Source organism: Zootoca vivipara, chromosome 12 (genome assembly GCF_963506605.1).
Source record: "Zootoca vivipara chromosome 12, rZooViv1.1, whole genome shotgun sequence".
NCBI lineage: Eukaryota > Metazoa > Chordata > Lepidosauria > Squamata > Lacertidae > Zootoca > Zootoca vivipara.
This window is the reverse complement of record NC_083287.1, coordinates 57,063,861-57,083,924: the sequence shown is the minus strand read 5'-3', so window position 1 is coordinate 57,083,924 and position 20,064 is coordinate 57,063,861. Positions and strand designations below refer to the sequence as shown.

General features: G+C 47.0%; 2 protein-coding genes across 5 annotated transcripts in view; one reads left to right on the top strand and one right to left on the bottom strand.

Annotated features, from left to right (window-relative positions):
• The window catches only part of DHX30 (DExH-box helicase 30), a 31,448-nt gene extending 28,978 nt beyond the window's left edge, over positions 1 to 2,470 (bottom strand). For both annotated transcript variants that reach the window (XM_060281039.1, XM_060281040.1), the window contains exon 1: positions 2,355 to 2,470. The gene's annotated coding sequence lies outside the window, so the exon portion shown is untranslated. The remainder of the gene's footprint in view (positions 1 to 2,354) is intronic.
• A 255-nt stretch (positions 2,471 to 2,725) lies between these two features.
• The window catches only part of LOC118092061 (KAT8 regulatory NSL complex subunit 1), a 49,286-nt gene continuing 31,947 nt past the window's right edge, over positions 2,726 to 20,064 (top strand). For 2 of the 3 annotated variants that reach the window (XM_060281042.1, XM_060281041.1), the window contains exon 1: positions 5,725 to 6,272. In XM_060281042.1, coding sequence (XP_060137025.1) covers positions 5,761 to 6,272 — 512 coding nt within the window. In that variant the 5' untranslated portion in view covers positions 5,725 to 5,760. Of the gene's footprint in view, positions 2,792 to 3,776; positions 3,904 to 4,484; positions 4,625 to 5,724; positions 6,273 to 20,064 lie in introns of those variants that run through there. The other variant, XM_060281043.1, reaches the window with a different exon arrangement.

The window sequence follows — 20,064 nt, the reverse complement described above, 5'->3', positions numbered from 1 at the left end:
ATATCTTCATCATCAACTCACTATTAAAGGCCCAGAGCAGAGGCTGATATAGAAGCCAGCATCCCTCCTGGCTGTTCTCCGTAACCAACAACAGGCATGGCAATTTGGGACTTTGCTTGGGAGGATCAGAAGGACGTGGGCAAGTTTGGGCAACATTTACCGGTAGTCCATTCAGTTTTTTTCTCATAGTGCCCAAGGAAGGCTGACCGCATGGAGGTTCACTGTTCCCACAAACAACAGGATCATCACAGTATCAGTGGAGGTAAAGGATGTACCAGTCCCAGTGACATTTAAGGGTTTTGGCAGGTGAGAGTCGCCATGCAGGCATAAAAATCCTGTACCCACTGAAATGCCCTCTTCTATGTCACCCTTTTGTCATTGCAAACTCATCCAAAAGCTGATGCAGAGTCAAACCCACAAATTCCCAGGACATGCTGGGGACCTAAAAACAAATGTTGCTCAAGAGCCATGCAGTGAACAACATTGTGCCAGCTGTCTCACAGTTTCCCCATCATAGTTACTCCAAGTTTATCATGTGATTACTACATCTTTTTTTATACATAGAGAGCGAACACCCCCAAAAAGGCATAAAACAGAGACTAGTGCTAATAACTGTGGATTGAGACAGGGACTGATTGTGGTGTCCAGGTTCAAATCCTTGCTAAACCTAGGGCATGGTGCAGCTTTGGGAAAGTCACTACACATCTCAGCCTAGCCTACTTCAAAGTTATGCTGAAGACACTTGTTTAGGCTGGGATGTTTGGCACACAATGCCGAAGTTAGATTTTCTCCATTGATTCAATCAATCAAGAAGCTCTGCCAATGAATATTCTTAACATCTATTAATCCCAGTCTGCCACTCCCCGTCCACGTCCCATTCATTCCTAGTCTGTTTCTTACAACAGAAGAGGTGTAGGCTAGCTAATGCTGCCAACCTGAACTCGCCTACAACTGATGTTCCAAGAACAAGAAGAACTGCTTCTCAGCTCCCTTTGCCAACCTGGTGCCCTCCAGATGTTCTGGACTACAACTCCCGTCAGCACCAGCAAGCCATCAAAGCCAATTTGACCCTTACAAGCTTTTATTCCAGTGTTAAAATAAGGCTTATAAAAGTTAGAACCCCAGGAATTTACTTTCATCCCAATTCCATGGAACCACACTCCCATTCTCTTCCCCTACAATGATGCCTATTTGTGATCTGATGCACTACCTCCTGTTACCTACCTACCTGTTCCTCTTACACCTAGAGGAATTGTGACTACAAACAACACAGGCTCATGAGCATCTGGACACACCTGGCTGCGTACTGCCTTAAGCAGAATTCAGCTCCAAAAGGCAGAGCTTGCTTTGATCCAGAAAATCATATGCTCCCAACAACCCACTGAAATCCACACAGCTGCCAAACTAACTTTTGCCAAACTACCACTCTCCCTTCCTGCCACCAGAACCATGGCTTTTTACACCTCTGATGCTGTAAAATCAGATCTGAAGACATCCCTTTGTTACCCTCAGCATCAGGACCACCAGCCTCCTGTCCTACTCTCACTCTTTCGGTTCTGCACAGCTTTCCAACATCACCTCGCCTCCATCACTAGCCAAGTCACTGTCTCCAGACCCTGGATCCAGTTCTTATGATTACCTCCATCACCATGCTGCGAGACACACCTACAGCGCTCCCACCCCTAGGGCCCCTCTCCCCAGACGAAGCCCCCCTCACCTCCTCCGATCCTTCCAGAGCCTGGCCAATTCTCCCAAGCGTGGCATCCCAGACCAGGACCACGAGGAGCAGGGTCTGGCCACGAAGCTCCCTGAGTGCTAGCCGCTGCCTCTCAGCCTGGCCTACCTCACGGGGTTGTGGTTGCGAGGAGGAAAACGGAGAAGGACCAGGAGCGCCACCTTGCAAGCAAAGCCGGCGTGGAAACGTCAAGTCGTCCCAGCGCAGGAACAAACACCTGTCACTGCCCCCCCCACCCCAAAACCAGCCTTCGTGCGGATTCTCTCTCTCTCATCCACCCCCAAAGAAGCATCTCTTCTCCACGCCCACCCTGCCAAGACCTTGGTTCCCCCCCACGGTCTGCTCCCCCCCCACGACACACGGCCCCCCCGCCCTCTCCAACCCCTCCCCCCTAATTCGCCACTTGCCCCCCTCACAACCCCCTCCCGCCCTCTACTCTGCGCACCCCCCTCCTCCCATTTATCTCCCTCCCCCCCTCAAGCGCCTCACGGCAGCTGCGTCCGCCTCTCCCTCCCTCCCTGACGAGCAGCGGCGGCGGCGGCGCCCGCTCCTTTCCTTCCCTCTCCGCCGCCGCCGCCGCCTATTCTCCTTCTTTCTCCCTCCCTCAAGGGCCACCGACCTCCTTCGCGCCGCTGCTCTTCGCCGCTCTGGCCGAGGGGCGGGCGAGGAGGAGGAGGAGCGCGAGGCCGCGGCGACTGCGCGGAGCGGGCGCGAGGGAGCGGGCGAAGAAGGCGAGAGGTGGGTGGGTGGGTCGCTGGTTTCCCTCACTGGCCGGCCGGCTCGCTCGTTTCCCTCTCAGGCGCCGGGACTACGGCTCCCGGCAGGCCCCGCGCGATGCCGCCAATACGGCTTCCGGTTCCTGAGCGGAAGCGGAGGAGGAGACGAGGGAGGACTTTCGGCGGGGAGGGGCGAGAGCAGGGCGCTCGCGTCTCTCCAAGGCAACGGAGCACGCCAATGGGAGGCGGCGGTGGGCGGGGCTTGGAGGGGAAAGGCGGAAGGTGACGGGCAGGCCTGGAGAGAGAGGAGGAGGACGGTGCCGCCTCCGGGCCTCTGCCGGTGAGTGAGTGAGGCGCCCCTTCTCCTTCCCCCGGGACTCGCCTCCCCTCAGTCCCTCCGCCCCATCACCTCCTCCCCGCCCTCCTCCTTCAACTGTCTGGGCTTCACCTGCCGGGCTGCCGCCTGCCTCTCTTTTCCTCTTTCTTTCCCCTTTTAGTTAATTATTTCGCTTTATATCCCCACCTCCCCAAGGAGCGCGAGGCGGCGTGGTGGGTTTGCCCCCTTCCCCCCCCCTCGTTTTTTTAAAAATAGTAATAACAGTCCCCCATAACAGCAACAACCACCCTGTGAGGTAGGTTGGGGCGGAGAGAAGGTCGCACTCAGAGGCCGAGCGGGGTGCTAAAGGGCCCGACGCTCTTCCTTAAGCTCTGCGCCGCCATCATTCCCCCCTCAGCAGTCTGGCAGGCAGAAATTTAGCAGGTCAATCTGCTCTAATCTGTTTTCGTATTTTCACGTTTTTTACGTTTCAAAATATAGTTGCAATTCCCCGCCCACCCCCGATTTTATTGTTTTATGTTTGCATAAACCACTTTGAGCTGTGGTGTTGTTGTTTTTATACAATCAAGCGGCATATTAATTGTATCAAACAAACAAATTCCCCTAATAGGCATGAAGATAAGCAGTAACATTTAACCCTAGAACACTGTTACATCCAGTTCAGGTGTATGTTGGAAGATTCAGGAAACATTAAAGGAAGTACATGGTGCTGAGTTAAACTGTGTAACTTGCTCATATTTGCTGTGTTATCCTTCTTTCTCTGAGATCCATGGTTTTTAATTAAATTATGGCCCTTCTATAGTCCATACAACTTTCTTTATATAAAAATAAAAAATCCTTCCAGTAGCACCTTAGAGACCAACTAAGTTTGTCATAGGTATGAGCTTTCGTGTGCATGCACACTTCTTCAGATATATTTATTGGTCCTGAGAAAAATTATGGTTCTGTGAATTTTTTTCAAACCCTGGAATCACTCCCCCCCCCCCAGATTAAACAGGGATGCACCTGAAGTTGGAGGAGCTTGTTTTGGTGCCCTCATCCTGGATTGCAGTGCAGTGCCCCAATTCTTCCAGACCTTCAGAAATGGACGGGCCAGAAAGGGGAGTAACATGACGGTAAGGATCCTTAAGAATATTAAGCTTTTCACAATAATGCCTTCTATGTCACATGCTACGGTTTATTTCTATAGAGCTTTTTGTCCCAATGTGGTGAACAACATAGTAATGCAAAGCAAAGTTAAAATAAAAATACAGGAAACATGGTCAATCAATACTATAAAGTGACACAAACAGTAAATACCCATCGGTCACATCATGAGCCGTATTGAGCTGCATTCATGCCTTCTCCATGGACACAGCTTCCCAGCATTCCCCATCTCACTTAGAAGCCACCTTAATTTGCATTTCCGCCCTCACCCTGGCCGAGTTCTAATATGTAAACTATTTTCAAGCCTATCCTCAATCTGTCACCCACGGGGAAGGAGAGACCCCAAAGGCATGATACCCTTTTCTTTCACTCCCTTTGGAGCTACCCATCCGTTATAAATCATTCCAAAATAATGTGTTTCAGCTGCAACGTACATCCAGAATGAACAGAGAGACACTGCAAAGGAATAGTAGAGAGCAAAATCTACTGCTCCGTGGTGGTTCTTCACTTTCTCTTTTTATTACTGTTGCTTCTGTTTTCAATCATACAGCGTTTTATGAGCGTTAGTGCTGTACCGGAGCAGGAAGAGGCATAGTCCCTGCTGGGAGTGAACTTTGGTGCAGTACAGGCAGGGCATCGAGGCTCACGTGCCTTCCCAATGCTGAACATCACAGCATCCCCACAGGTAAAGTAAGTATTCAGTGGTAAAGTGAATGTATTTTCAGGAATAACTCTCCCCATTCTACTGTGTATTCTGTAAAAAAAGATAGCTTGCTTAAAGCTTGAATGTTTGGATTGGTTTCCAGGCTTTGATATGCCTGTCCAATTTATGCTGGGATAGCTCAGTCTGTAGAGCCTGAGACTCATATTCCTGGTCTTGGGTTGAAGCCTTGGGCAAAATATTTTTGCATTGCAGGCAGTTGGACTACATTACCATCATGCTTAATGTATGAATTCTATGATTCTAATATGTATAGTTTGATTGGTTAAAATATTGATAAGGTCCCCTTTTGAGCTGCAGATCCATTTTTCATTTTATTGGCAGAAGCATAATAGTCAGAAATTCAGGAGGAAATGCTTCTGGGGTAAGGCTCCACCTGCTGAATTCCTGCCTGTTGTGCACATCTGGGAGACGCTGGAGCTTCGTGTTTTGTTAAGCTGTTGTTCGAAATCAGGCATGCCTGGAACTAGAAAACATGCTCGTGAGAATGCAGCCCAGGACGCGTAGCAACGGGATTCAAGGCGCCTGCGTTGATTTGTAATTGTGGCGGCTACTGCGCAGGCGCTCGCTGGAAACGCATGGGTTAAGGCTGGGCGCGCATGGCCACGATTGTGCGCATGCGTCTCCCTCGAGCTTCTCTCCCCCCCCCCCCCCCTCCAACTCCTGCCTCGGAAGAGCGGAGCACGCAGCGCGAAATGGGAGGGTCGCGCGTTGGCGCAAGAGTAGTAGCAAAGCCCTGTGCTCACGTGGTAATAAGATGGCGAGCAGTGGGTGGGGGGAGAAAAAGAGGCTGCGGGACGCACGCGCAGACGGCGGCGACCGCCCCCTATCGGCTGCGGCGGCAGCGCTCTGTCAGCAACTCGAGTGTTTGGCGCGCGCGCTCGAGAGAGAGGAGAGAGACGAGAGGGCTTGCTGCGACGGCCCGCTTCTACGCGCATGCGTGCGCCGCGGCTGAGGCGCGGACTGGGAGGGAAATATCTCGGCCGGGCGCGCGCGCGCCGTCTCGGGCGAGCTCGTATTGTCCCGGCCGGGAGTCCATGGAGAGTCCCGGACCGCCCTGAGGTGCTGAGGCGGAGCGGCCTGCCCCGAGGCGACGGCTCCCTTCATGGCGACGGCGGCTGCTGCTGCTGCTGCGACCGGGCCCGCCATGGCGGCGGCTGCGCCTGAGGCGAGCGGCCCGCCGTGGCGGCCCCAGAGTCGCCGGCAACGCCAGGCGGAAGCGCGGGCCCGGCAGGCCTCTCTGTGGGGCCGGGCGCGGAGCCTGTGCCGCCGCCTGCGGGCGCTGCAGGCCCGGCAGGTGGAGCGGCACGTCCGGCAGCAGCTGGCCGGGCTGGCGCGGAGCGTGGCCGGGCGGGCGGGCTCCGAGGCGCCGCCGCCGCCGCCTCCTCCGCCGCCGCCCGCGCTGGGCCCGGAGCTGCGGCAGCTGGCCGCCTCCGCCACCGCCCGCCTCCGCGCCGCCCAGCGTGCCTGCGACTCGGACGCCACCGACAGCGCCAGCGCCTGCTCAGCCTCGTCCGCTTCCTCGGGGTCGTCGTCGTCCTCGGCCTCCTCCTGCTCCTCGGCCTCGGACAGCGAGAGCGCCGAGCCGCCGCCGACGGAGCGCCCCGCCAACGTGGGGTGAGTTGCCCGGGGAGGCGCGGTCGGGCTGGGCGGGAGGCGCCGGCTGCCGCCTTGGAGGAAACAGAAGGCGCCCGCTTCAACTTCCTCCCTCATTTCCCAAGGGGGGGGTTCCTCCTCACAGCAACCCTGTGAGGCAGGCCGCCCTTGTTCCCGTTGCACAGATGGGGAGCCTGAGGAGCTCCCTTTGGGGCTGCGCCTAGCTTGCTCCTCGCGCCAGAAGTCCCTGGCCAAGGGCTGAGGCAACTCTTGCGCAACGCCTCCCTCTTTTCCTGCATTTCTGGCCGGTTGTGGGAGGCGTTGTGGCCATATGCTGTGTGGATCACGCGTTGAAGCCGCCATGTGCTTGGGATGCTACCGCAGTGAGTAGTGGTTTCCACGTGCACAGAAGGTGTAGGAGTCGAACTCCGGTTCCTCCAGCCACCACCGGAATGTTCAAAGGCAGCACAGGGCTGTATACCACTTAACATATCAGATAAGGATGGGGAAGGCCCTGGTTCAAATTCCCCCTCAGATGTGAAGGTAACTTGGTAACCATGGGTGAGTCATGCCTGAACTAAGACACAGGGTTGTTGTGTGGATAAAATGGAGCAACGAAATGCCATGCCTTGAGCTACTTGGTGTAAGGGGCGGGGTAAGAAAAAGAAAGAGAGAAAGAAAGAATCTATCGGCTCAGTGGCAGCCTTGACCTGCATGCAGGTAAGGAATTCGGAGCCGGCCCTTAATTACGGCCCTTAATTACGATCACTTCTTTTGTGGCTGGGTTTCAGGTTGCTTTGGTAATGTCTGTAGGAGACTTCCTTGTGTGTTATTGTCTGTACTGTGCTTTCCTTCCCGAATGCTGCTTGAGTGACTAACAAGAAAAACAGTTAAAATGCTAGAAACAAAAGCTGGTGGGGGAAAAACAACTGAGCAAGATGATAAGATTGAAATAGACAATTATGTGGGCCAAGCAAATGATGCAGTTATTTCCCATGCCAACCGAATCGTGTGTTTTGAGAGACAGGGCAACATTGGCATGAGAAGTAGTGCAATAGTCACATGGCACTTGCTGTTGTTTCTTATGGTTAGGAAGCAGTTCCCACATGGTGAAATGGTCTAAGTAAGTCATTGCAGCAACCTTTGTGAAAGAGTACTGGTTCTGTTCATGCTTTGGAAACAATGAAACTGAACGTAAAAGACAATATACTGCATGCCACTACAGACTAGTTTATACAACCGGCAGTAATATAAATTATCTAAGATTATTACCCAGAATTTGCAGCTCCTGCCTTCAGAGAACAAGATTTGGGGGATAGCATAGGTCAGCGTTTCTCAACCGCTGTTCCGCGGCACACTAGTGTGCCGCGAGACGCTGGCTGGTGTGCCGCGACGTGCGGCGACGAGAAGGGCGATTTGCATCGTCACGTGCCTGGCGGCCACTAACCCACCAAAAAGCAATATTTCTCCTCTTTCCCAAAGCTCAGTGCAAACGACTGGAGGGTGGTTTTAGAGTCTAGGGAGGCCCCCTAGGGAGGCGCGCTCCAGATCCGCCGCCGGCCCCCCTTAAGCCGCATCGAGGTTGCTCCGCCTCCCCTGCCTCTTTCGCCCGTCCTTCGCCATGGCTGCACGGCGGACGCTGGGCTTCGCGGTCCGGAATTACTCGCAAGCAGCAGCCAAGGTAACCTTTCGCCTTTGAGCCGCCCCGCAGCTCCCCTGGAAGTGCGCGCACCCTTGTAATCCGGGGGGGCAGGCAGAGCCTTGCCTGGACTGTACCACTTCGGGCCGCGGGAGAGGAGAATTGGGGGTCTGAAGGCTTCACCCCTCCCATGGGGCGGCGGGAGTGAGATTAATTTCCTCCTTCCTACTTAATAGGGGGCCTAAAGGTAAAGGGACCCCTGACCATTAGGTCCAGTCGTGACCGACTCTGGGGTTGCGCGCTCATCTCGCATTATTGGCCGAGGGAGCCGGCATATAGCTTCCAGGTCATGTGGCCAGCATGACAAAGCCGCTCCTGGCAAACCAGAGCAGCACATGGAAATGCCGTTTACCTTACCTTCCTATTTATCTACTTGCATTTTGATGTGCTTTCGAACTGCTAGGTTGGCAGGAGCTGGGACCGACAACGGGAGCTCACCCCGCCACAGGGATTCGAACCGCCGACCTTCTGATCAGCAAGCCCTAGGCTCAGTGGTTTAACCACAGCGCCACCTAGCTAGGGGGCCTATACGTATTCAAATAAAATAAAATGCCTAGGGGGGAAATAGCAAGACAGGGAGATAGCTGGCTGAACTATTGTAATATTTTTTTGGGGGGGGGGAGGTAAAGCTTAAAAAAAAAAAATCATAATGTATATAAAACAGAACAGTTATGACAGCTGATGGAAATTAAACAATGAAAAACAAAACTATAAAATAGGCACGAAGTACAGTTGCACATGGGTTAAATTACAGTCATAATTATATAGTCAATATAGGGCGGCACAGAGTTAAATTTTTTAACTTTTTTAATGGTGGTGTGCCTCGTGATTTTTTTCATGGAACAAGTGTGCCGTGGCCCAAAAAAGGTTGAGAAACACTGGCATAGGTTACATAGGAAACCTTCACAGTCGGGGTGTCTGTAGTAATTTTTCCAGAGTGTAGCAGTGAGCAGGTTAGTTTCTCACAAAAAATAACACCAATCCCTGCACATTTTGCACCATATCGCAGGTTTTTAAAAAGTGAAATATTTGCATTATGGTTCTTAATATCCTCTTTTCCCTCCCCTGTCCCAATGGAAGCCCATGCTTCAGAGAACAATATTTTCTGGGTATTTCAGATAAAATTCCTTTGTTCACATTCTTGAAGGAATTGGAAAACTCTTTGCATGGAATCTTGCCTGCTTGAGTTTTTTGGAGTGTTGGAGTTTTTCAAGAAAGTTGGTCGTTCTTGGTCAAGTGTCTGGGGTGGTGTAGTGGTTAAGAGCAGTAGACTCGTAATCTGGTGAACCATTTTCGAGTCTGCTCCCTCCACATGTAGCTGCTGGGTGACCTTGGGCTAGTCACACTTCTTTGAAGTCTCTCAGCCCCACTCACCTCACAGAGTGTTTGCTGTGGGGGAGGAAGGGAAATGAGAATGTTAGCTGCTTGGAGACTCCTTCAGGTAGTGATAAAGCGGGATATCAAATCCAAACTCCTCCTCCTCTTCTTCTTCACTAACACTTGTGGCTAATAAAGAAATAACAAGCACCATAAAATAAAATAAAATAAGCACAGCTGCAGTTATCAATCCAGTACGAATGACGGGCAGGGAAAAGCCAGATTTTCACTTATCATTTGAAGCTATAGACCAGGGGTCAGCAAACTTTTTCAGCAGGTGGCCGGTCCACTGTCTCTCAGACCTTGTGGGGGGCCGGACTATATTTTGGGGAAAAATATGAAGAAATTCCTATGCCCCACAAATAACCCAGAGATGCATTTTAAATAAAAGGACACATGCTGCTCATGTAAAAACACCATGCAGGCCCCACAAATAACCCAGAGATGCATTTTAAATAAAAGGACACATTCTACTCATGTAAAAACATGCTGATTCCCAGACTGTCCGTGGGCCGGATTTAGAAGGTAATTGGGCCGCAACCGGCCCCCAGGCCTTAGTTTGGGAACCCCTGCTATAGACTCTACCAAGTGGACCTGCCTTGGGAGGACATTCTACAGTGTTGACTTAGCATCACAATTGAAAAGGCTCTGCTGCATATGAGTGTCTGGGCTGGTGATGACCAGAGTTTACAGGATAACATGTGTGGTAGACTATCTTCTTTGCTCAGTATAGGCAATGTTGAACTAGATTGGCCAGTGGTCTGACTCTGTATAAGGCAAGCTTCTGTGTTGCATAACAACCTTAAGAGCCCTGCTGGATCATACCAGAGCCCCATCTAGCCCAACATCCTGTTCTCGGAGGCTTGTGGGAAGCCAGCAAACAGTGCATGAACACATAGCACTGTCCCCACTTGTGATTTCCAGCAATTGGTATTCAGAGGCATATAGTTTCCGATACCAGAGGCAATATACAGCCATAATGGCTGGCAGCCAATGATAGCCTGTGAATTTGTGCAAACCTCTTTTAAACCCATCCAAATTGGTGGCAATTGCAAGATTGTGTGGTAGCGAATTCCGTAGCTTACCTGTGTGCTGTGTTAAGAGTTTTCTAGTTAATTATTGGCTTTATTACAGTGCATTGTGCAGAGAATCTTGGTTATGGGTTTTAGAAATAAAGAATACAAGCAATTTAAATAGATTACCTACTTCTTCTTTTTTTAGCTTATTGTAAATCAAGCAGAATTTGAGTTACTGACTGACCAAGTTGAATGAGAAACTTGCTTGTACAGTGGTACCTCGGGTTACAGATGCTTCAGGTTACAGGCTCCACTAACCCAGAAATAGTACCTCAGGTTAAGAACTTTGCTTCAGGATGAGAACAGAAATCGTGCGGTGGTGGTGCAGCGGTGGCGGGAGGCCCCATTAGCTAAAGTGGTATCTCAGGTTAAGAACAGTTTCAGGTTAAGAATGGACCTCCAGAACGAATTAAGTTCTTAACCTGAGGTACCACTTTATTGTTCTGTATCAGTTGAAGCTTCAGAACACCTTTAAGGCTAGCATCATGAAGAGTGCATTATAATAATTAGGTAACTAGAGTACATAGAAAAGGTATAGTTAGTGAGCCCACGGGAAGATTCCAATCCTTTCCTTGCATGTTCCTTGAATCGAAAGAGAGGAAATCCAACAGCACACACCTTACTAAGAGTTCTTTCCTCTTGTCATTGCAGCAGGCACTAAACTGATCAGTCACTAAACAAGTTAATGATAGTTTGCATGATCAATAACCCCTCAAGACAAAGTCAATCAGTATAATGAATAACACGTACTTGGTAGCAGTGATAGTAGTTGATTAGAATCAGGGTCTCCCAGGTATGAATTCTACTTTCTTTCTATTTGTTTATTATGTTTGCCCAGGGTGGTGAATTTTTGGAACTTAACTGCTCTATAATGATGATGATCTGATTGTCAACTGAAGTCTTTGCACAGGACAGAGATGGGTTATCAAATGCCACAGCTTCAGAAAGTAATTTTTTGCACACTTCAGGGTTTCATGTGTGTAGGTGTAGTGTGACATATTAATCTGGCAGGTGTCTGTTCCAGAGGAAAGAAAGGGCATTTGTGGCATCCTCTCTCTCTTTTGTGAGAACCTTAATCATCTATACCTGAGCAGCGTCCACATGTGAGAGACTCAAAATAATCATACAACTAAGCAAAAATAAGTGTCCTTGGAAAAGGTTGATGCTTCAAAAGTGGTGGGAAAAGCTTGTGTTTGGCCCAGTGATTTGAGTTTGATGTGTCCTGATGGCAAGTAATGCGTAGTGTACACATACTGAGTTTGAACCTGGGATACCTTGGTGGCAGTGAGTACATTGTTAACTCGAAATTCAATGTCTCATAAGGCTCCTGTGTTGATTTTAAAACCCCAAGAAATTGAAACAGCATGTGTGTGTGTGTGTACAAACAAAATTCTTTAGAAGTCATTTAACTACTGTATTAGCAATTATTAATGTGTTGATGTTTTGGCTGAAGAAGATAGACAAATTTGAGGAAGTAGTTTCTGCTTTTGCAGCTTTAGTTGCACAAAGCACCTTCCTGTTAAACTTATTTGGGTTAAGTGTCTTGGACTCATATATTTTGCCACTCAGGGGCACAGAAGCTCAGTATTCTGACTACAAGCCTGGCCTGATTTATTTCAGCCTGAAACGGCAAGCTCCATATCTCAGTGGTACAGCACATTTTCTTTGCCTAGAGTAGGTCCCAGATTCAGTCCGCAGCATCTCCAAGGAGGGCTGAGAAAGGTTCATTTCTGAAAGTCTGAAGAGCCACTGTCATCAGTGTGAACAGTCCTGAGCTACATAGACCAATATGGTCTGACATGGGAGTTTCCTTTGTTCCGCTGCACATTATCTCTTCAATGATATTAAACTGGACTATTAGTTTCATTTTAGTAGGCTGGGAATTAGCCTTGAAGCAAAGTTCTTAATTTATACAGCATCCAGTACAATAGTTGGTGCTTTATAAATAAAGGTCTTGAAAAAATAATCTATATAGCATATAGAAGTTACTTGCAGCTAAGTTACTATCCACCTTTTTATTATGTTCCAGTTTGTTGTGGTTCCCAGAGCTTGCTTCTGTACAGTAAAAGTGTGTTTCTTTGGAGTAATGGGATTAATTCTTCTACAGCAAGTTACATTTCTCGATATCTTATCAGAGCAGCTAGAGAATATTATTGTTTCAGGTTATATATTCTGCAGTCATTCACTGCTTCTAACTTAAAAGCATATCCCTTTGTGTGTAGCAGGATATGCTCTTAGTGGTTATGTCTGCACGTTGTATTCATGTTTAGCTACGGTTGAGCATGAATGAGTAGTGTGCTGGTTACCTGCTTTGTTCCTCCCCCACTGCTATCATCTGAATGCGGTTTGTGGTTTGTGGGAAGCAAAGAATGAAGCTTGGCTGCCAATCATGGTTTGGAGAGAAACAAACCATGAGCCTCTGTTTGGATAACAGGATAAGAAAACACTTTGTGATTTAGAGATACGAAGACCCAGGAAAAACCTTCCCTTCCCCTCCCCCCAGGCCTTCACATCTCTTAAGTTGGTTGCTCTTGGTGCATCCAGGAGTGGAGGGGGTACGAAGTGGGCACACAAAGAAGGGCCTCAGAGGATGGTCCAGGTCTGGGTCGGATTGAACCTGGGACCTTATATTAGGGGACGCGTGTGGTGCTGTGGTCTAAACCACTGATCCTAGGGCTTGCCGATCCCTGTGACGGGGTGAGCTCCCGTTGTTCGGTCCCAGCTGCTGCCCACCTAGCAGTTCGAAAGCACGCCAAAGTGCAAGTAGATAAATAGGTACCACTCCGGCAGGAAGGTAAACGGCGTTTCTGTGTGTTGCTCTGGTTCGCCAGAAGCAACTTAGTCACGCTGGCCACATGACCTGGAAGCTGTACGCCGGCTTCCTCAGCCAGTAAAGCGAGATGAGCGCCGCAACCCCAGAGTCGTCTGCGACTGGACCTAACAGTCAGGGGTACCGGTACCTTTACCTTTAATATAAGCAAACATAAGGTGATTAACATAAGCAAAGCATAGCCATGTATCCTGAGAAACAGACCCTTTACTACCGTGTTTCTCGGAAAATAAGCCATACCCCGAAAATAAGCCATAGTGATAGGCAGTTTAACCTTGTAGGTTAAACTGTACCATACTTAATATATAAAAAAATAAGACATCCCCTGAAAATAAGCCACCGTGTGGTTTTTTGAGGAAAAATAAATATAAGACAGTGTCTTATTTTTGGAGAAACACGGTAGGTGCAGTGGTTAGCAGTTGGCTTCCGGGGTCAGTTCAAAATGCTGTTTTTGAGCTTTTAAAGTTCTAGAGATCTGAGACCAGAGGAATCACTTAGGAATGACTTATGCGCCTCCCCAGAAACTTACTTTCAAGAGGCTCTGCTGCCTCCCCCTATCGCCTGGAATCTGATGGGTCACCAAGTGGGCACCAGAGAGTGGGCTGTTTTATTTTTGGCACCCAGAAGTAAGTTAGGCTGTACTGTTGCTCAGTTTTATGTGAGAAGTGAAACTTGCATTTCAGCAGACCCTTTCAGGATACTGTATTGCTTTTAAGGATGTATCACTACTTCAAAACTCTTTTTGCTTTTTCTTTATTTGTAAGCCACTTTGATTGAAATTTAGAAAGGTATAATAGAAATTCCATTATTTAAAGTAAGCCACTGTGTGCAGATGTAAAAAGAAATGCAGATAGGTCAACAAGAGAATTAGATGACGAAGGACAAGTATGTCATAAGCCTAAGGAGCCAAAAATGTAGAAAAGGCAACCCATGTATTACAGTTAAGATACAGTCCAAATCTTAAACCGTCAGTCTAGGAAGTTGCAAAGCAGCTAAAATTCCAAATCACATTTCTGGCTTGCTCCATTTAAAGGTGTATTTATTTGCTGTTTACCAATTTAGAAGCTGCTGTAATCTGAATTGAGTTTTTCATGTCCTTGTGGAAGTCTGTTGTATCACTCGGAGTGAGTCATTACAGAAAGTGAAAAGGTTTGTTTGTCTTAACCTGTATTTAGTGTTACAGTTCACAGAAAACTGTTTTCTAGGAACATTTCTGGCAACTGGATGCCTGCACAGGAAAAAAAACTACATTGGGTTACAAAATAGAATAACGATTTGTGTATTGCCAGTCCCATTTTTAATTTGAGCTTAATTTTTTCTTTTAGATCTCATTCTGGATATACTTGCTTTGTTTCATAATTTTCCTTGACTACTTTTAAACTAAGGAAGTAAAATTATGTTCAGGACAGGTTAGCGAGAGGCTGACAATACTGGAGGATGCTGTTCACTTCCAGCCATAATTACTGCTAGTCAGGTTAGTGAAACGCTGCATGATAGATAGGCTCTGATGACCCCCGACTACAGAAAAATTGGTGGGAAGAAAGGAGAAAAAAGGAAATGCTGGCACCAGTTCTTAAAATTACAGTTCAACCACTTGGGATGGAAACCATTAAGGGAATCTGAACGAGGTGACGGATGTGGGACAAGCAGAGACAAAAGGCATCTAGACACCCAGCAGAGCTAATGGAATAGCTGATGAAACTACATGGAATGCTTTCATGTTTAGTAACTAGAGAGTTGAGGTTTTTGAGCAGAAGGGAAGTATACTCTGTCCTTCTTCAGAAGACGAAATGGCCATTGAGAAGATCTCCACGGTTGGGGAAAGATCAGCCTGGTCCCATTCCTTGGTCAAAGAACAAGCAACTCCAGAGAGCTGCTTCAGTATTTGGGGTGGGCAAATAAGTTCTGTTTTGAAATAGAAATGTGGTGAGTAAGAAGCTGGGGTGGGTGCCTTCCTCTGCTTGCTTTGGGTGGTAATATCCAGTAAGTGACATTCAGTTGATTGTATGCATCCTTCAGTGGAATGGGGAGAGGCTGTTTTCAGCCATTCCCCTTTCCCTGCAGCTTCCATGCTAGTCAGCTCTTGAGGGTTAGGCTTCCTCTTGAAACACCAGAAATAAATTGTCTGTCTCATCTGAGAAGTGATAATGAAATAGCATTTTGCTATCCTTGTCAATAAGCACCCCCCCATACTATCCAGCAGTTACTTCTTCTTTGGTGATCATTCGTAGCTGAGTAAGATTGTCTTAATGTGGTGTATGTAAGTGGTTGTGGAGGCCAGTTCTGGATCCACACGTCCTTCCACAGTGAGGACATAGGTTTCTGGGTGGGAGTTGATCACAATGAGGATTTGCCACACGTGGCTTCCTCTTAGCTCATTTCTGCCTTTTGTCCTGAGTTCCTGCTTCTTTAAAGTCCATGATGCCTTTGGTAGAGGCTGTTCTCTAATTGGAGCACTCACAGGCCGGTGTTTCCCAATTATCCATGCTTATACTGCATTTTAAAAAGATTTGCCTTGAGAGTGTCTTTAAACCTCTCTTGTTGTTCACCGGTATTTCAATTTCCATTTTTAAGTTGGGAATAGAGTAGTTGCTTTGGAAGACAATAAGGCATCTGAACATGACCAATCCAACGAAGATGATGTTGAAGAATCATTGCTTCAACACTGATGATGTTTGCTTCTTCCAGTGCACTTCCAGCCTGTCTTCCCAAGTGATACGTACATTTTTTCAGAGACACCATTGATGGAATCTTCTGAGGAGTTGGAGTTTATAAGTGGTCCATGTTTCACAAGTGTACAGTAAAGTTGATGGTGCAATAGCTTTGTAAACAAGCATTTTGGTTTCTCTGTGGATGTCTTGATCCTCAAACACTCCTGTGCTTCAATTGGGAGAAAGCTGCATTTGCAGAGCTCAGGCGATGCTGGATTTCTGCATAGATGGCACTTGTGGAGAGATAACTGCCCAGGTAGGAAAAGTGATCAACACTTTCCAACATTACACCGTTAAGTTGGATTTGTGGTGCTGCAGAGGGGTTGTTTTGTGCTTGTTGGTGCAGCACCTTGTTTTTATTTTTATATTGAGCAATACCAAGCTTTTACGTAAGCTGTGAAGGTATTTAGGATGGTTTGGAGGTTATCCTGCGAGTGTGCACACACTACGTTGTCATCAGCATTTTGAAGCTCTATGATGGAAGTTATGGTAGCCTTACTCTTTGCTTTCTATTGTTTACTAGCCTGGTCTTCACTCTGAAGAGAGACAGGGAGAAGAGGGACTTCTTTTATGAGCAAAAAGCAGATTACTTAAAAACGAACGTTTGCTGCTGCTTTCTTTTTTAATATAGCAGAGAAGTGGCCTCCCCCACAGATACCAGAGTTAATGATCTTAGGCATTTGTTGCTTGGGGTTGGGTGGGAGGATTGTGTGCAAAACGGCCTAAATTCAGCCTGTGCAATGATGATGTTAGGAAAATAATATCTTCCTGTGTAAAAGAGACAGGGTCCCAGGGTTTACAGGAACAGATGAACCATCCCCCCCCCCCGGATTTCTGTTTTCGTTTATGCGGTTCGTTAACCTTAGTTTAATTTTCAGGCACAGTGCATTGGCTTTTATTTGCGCCTCTGAAGGTTCAGAATTCTCCTTATCTACATCTTATCTGGCTGATTAGAAGGTTTAATGATGTGGGAACGATGTCCTAGTTTGAGTTCTTTATATAATGAAATGTGGAAGAGTGTTACAGGTAAAAGGAGATGACCTTTTATTTTGTTGAGTGTGTTTGAAATGTTTATCCATCTGACTGGAAAGCTCTTTTCAGTTCACCAGAATAATAAAGACAGGCATGTAGGAGATCACTTTACTCCAGTAGTTAGGTCATTGGCCCAACTAGGTCAAAATTGTCTGCATTGGGGGTGGGGGCACCAATTCAGTCTGAGGGCTCCATTCTCTCGTGGACAACCTTCCAGAGGCTGTGCACTTGTGGAGAGCAGGGCGAGAGGTTAAAGTGAGTGGAACAATGGGTGTAGCTTTTTCCTTTGCAGAGGTAGGCAATATTGGAGCCATTCAAAAGTCAAGAGGCTTCTGTGTGCGCACACAGGATCTCTTCATTTGGAAAAGCAATAAGTATTTTCATAGTTCGGGCAAAAGTACTCAGGAAGGGTACAGAACAGAGCTAGTGAGGGGTTGTAACCTGAGAGGGTCCTAAGGGACCTGTTTGGAGAGCTGCATTTGAGCCTTAAGCCTGCAGTTTCCCACTCCTACTCTGACTGGCAGTGGCTGTCCAAGTTTTCAGACTGGTTTTTCACATTCCTACTGTAGAGATGCTGCAGAATGAATGAACTAGAGACTGTCGGAATGCAAAACATTACTATATTCCTGAGCTATGGTCCTTCCCTAATATATTTGCTTAATTCGGGTATTGTATTGTTAAGAATTTTAACATTGTATGGATAAAGTTCTTGTTTGTCCTTCAAGGATTTCATGGAGCATCCTTTCTAGTAAAAAGATTTGGGGAGTACCAAATTGTCAAATTGTATTGGTTTCCATTACAGTAAACTCGCCAAATTGTAATAGTTTCCATTACAGTAAACTTACAGTTCAGAAGGTTCTATCCAATACGCATCTGGCACAATAAACCAATTAGTCTCTAAGGTGTTACTAGACTATTTACCATTCAGATGTGTTCTATTTCGAGATTGAATAATAGTGATTCATATTTTGGAGTAGGACTGGGCAGAAAATAGATTGAGATCTAGTAGATCTTGGGGTGATTTGCAACGTTTTAGCAACAGCAGCTGCTGAAAGGCTTAGAAAAATATAAATTAGCCTTCTTTGATAAAGCAAGCATGGAGGAAAACCTAGCATTAATATTTGTGTGAATCTTTGTCCCAGGCTTCTGAGCCCAGTTCTGACATTTGGGCTTAGTCTACTCCTTATTTCTGAGTTTACAGAAGCCCCACTCCTAGGACTTGATGTTCTGGTTTCAGTTGATGAACCACAAAAGTTCTAGAAAAAACAAAGTACACCCATCAAGTCTGAAGTTGGCTCGCCCCAACTTCAGGCTTGATGGATTTAGAAAAACATTTTCACACCTGGGAAATCAAAGTTGGCACAAAGAAATACATTATACAATTTAAATAGCACTGTCCTTGTCGTTTCTACTCATAATTACGCACAGCTGAAATCAGTGGGACTTACTTTCTGTTGTGTGTGTAGGATTCCAGCCTAAATGTCAGTGACTGAGAGGAAAAAGATGAAAGAGCACCAGATTGCAGCCATGGGGGACAGGCACAGCAGTGGTATTAAATGTGGCTTGTCTGAGCCTTTGAGCGCCTGAGTTTACTTGTGCCATTTACAGATGGATGGAATTCTGTGGATACACATTTCCTAATTTACTTGTGCCATTTTTTAGCATGTGTTCTTCTGATTATTCCCTCTCAAATTCTGTTCACATTTGCTTATGTGAACATAGTTTGAATCAATAATATTGCATAATGCAGCAACTTATTGTACTGTTTGTTCCTCCACAGTTATCTAAGACTTTTGATAGGTGAAATCATATATATGACTACTATGATAGTCACCAATGTGGAAGCGAGTCTGCTAGGTCTGACTGTTTTAAGTATGGGTGCTGTTGAGGCACATTCTTGCTCACAAAGCTGTAGTTATTGGGGCTGTATTGACTGCGCTTCTGCTGGATCACCAGTATTATAGTATCGTTCTGTGTCTTTTGCAGACCTAGTTGATTTAGCACTCGCAAATAAAATGAAGAACTGGCTTAGCAGTCAGTTCCGGTAAAGAGCTGCCTGCCATATAGGTGTAGTGCTAACTCATAAAAGGAGCAGATGCATAGATTAGATGGCTTTAGGACACCCACAAAATGTGCATATTGTACTTATTCTAATTCTCTTCTGTTGATGGTTCTGTTTCATGAGCTGTGCTGAAGAGCCCTCTTGGATTATGGTGCAGTTTTTGATACAGTCATACCTCATGTTACATCCGCTTCAGGAGGCGTCTTTTCAGGTTACGGACGTGCCGAACCCGGAAGTCCCGGAATGGGTTACTTCCAGGTTTGGCGTGCGCGCATGCGTAGAAGCACTAAATTGCGCTTTGTGCAGAAGCGCCGGATTGTGCAGACGTGGCGCTTCAGGATGTGGCCTTTTCATGTAGCGAACGGGCCTCCGGAATGGATCCCGTTCACAACCAGAGGTACCACTGTACATTGTATGCCAAGACGCTACGTCATTTACAGCATAATGAGGGGAGGAAATGCAGTATGTCCAAAACAATTGTATTGCCCCTGCTCCTCAAAATACTTTCTCCATCCAGGTTGGCATGAGAGATATGCTCCCTCCATACCAATTGACAGTTGAATAGTGGCAAACCATGAATTTCCTAACAGCAGTAATACATAATTATGTTAAATTCACATGTCATCTTCAAGAAGACTTGAAATGCAGTTCCTCTCATTAGTTGTACACAATACCGGTACAATGCAGGTGTGATAGGAGGGCTGTATTTTCTGCCTTCTGACCCTGCTCAGAGATGCCTTTAGTACGTGGCTAATAAAACAAGCTAGGAATTGTTCCAGAAGTCTGGAATCCTTAGGCAGAAGGTGCCTTTCATAATTACCACTTACACAGGATAAAACAGTTACTCATCTTAAAGAATATTGATGATGCAGAAGGTGTGATATTCTTAAGTTTTATTTGACACCATTAGTGTACATACTGTTTCAGAGGAGCAAAAATAATAATTATCTGGGTAGTTTTGCAGCCTGCTTGATAGATAGCCAGAAAATTATGTATTCTGTGGCCCCAAGAAAATAATGCTCACAC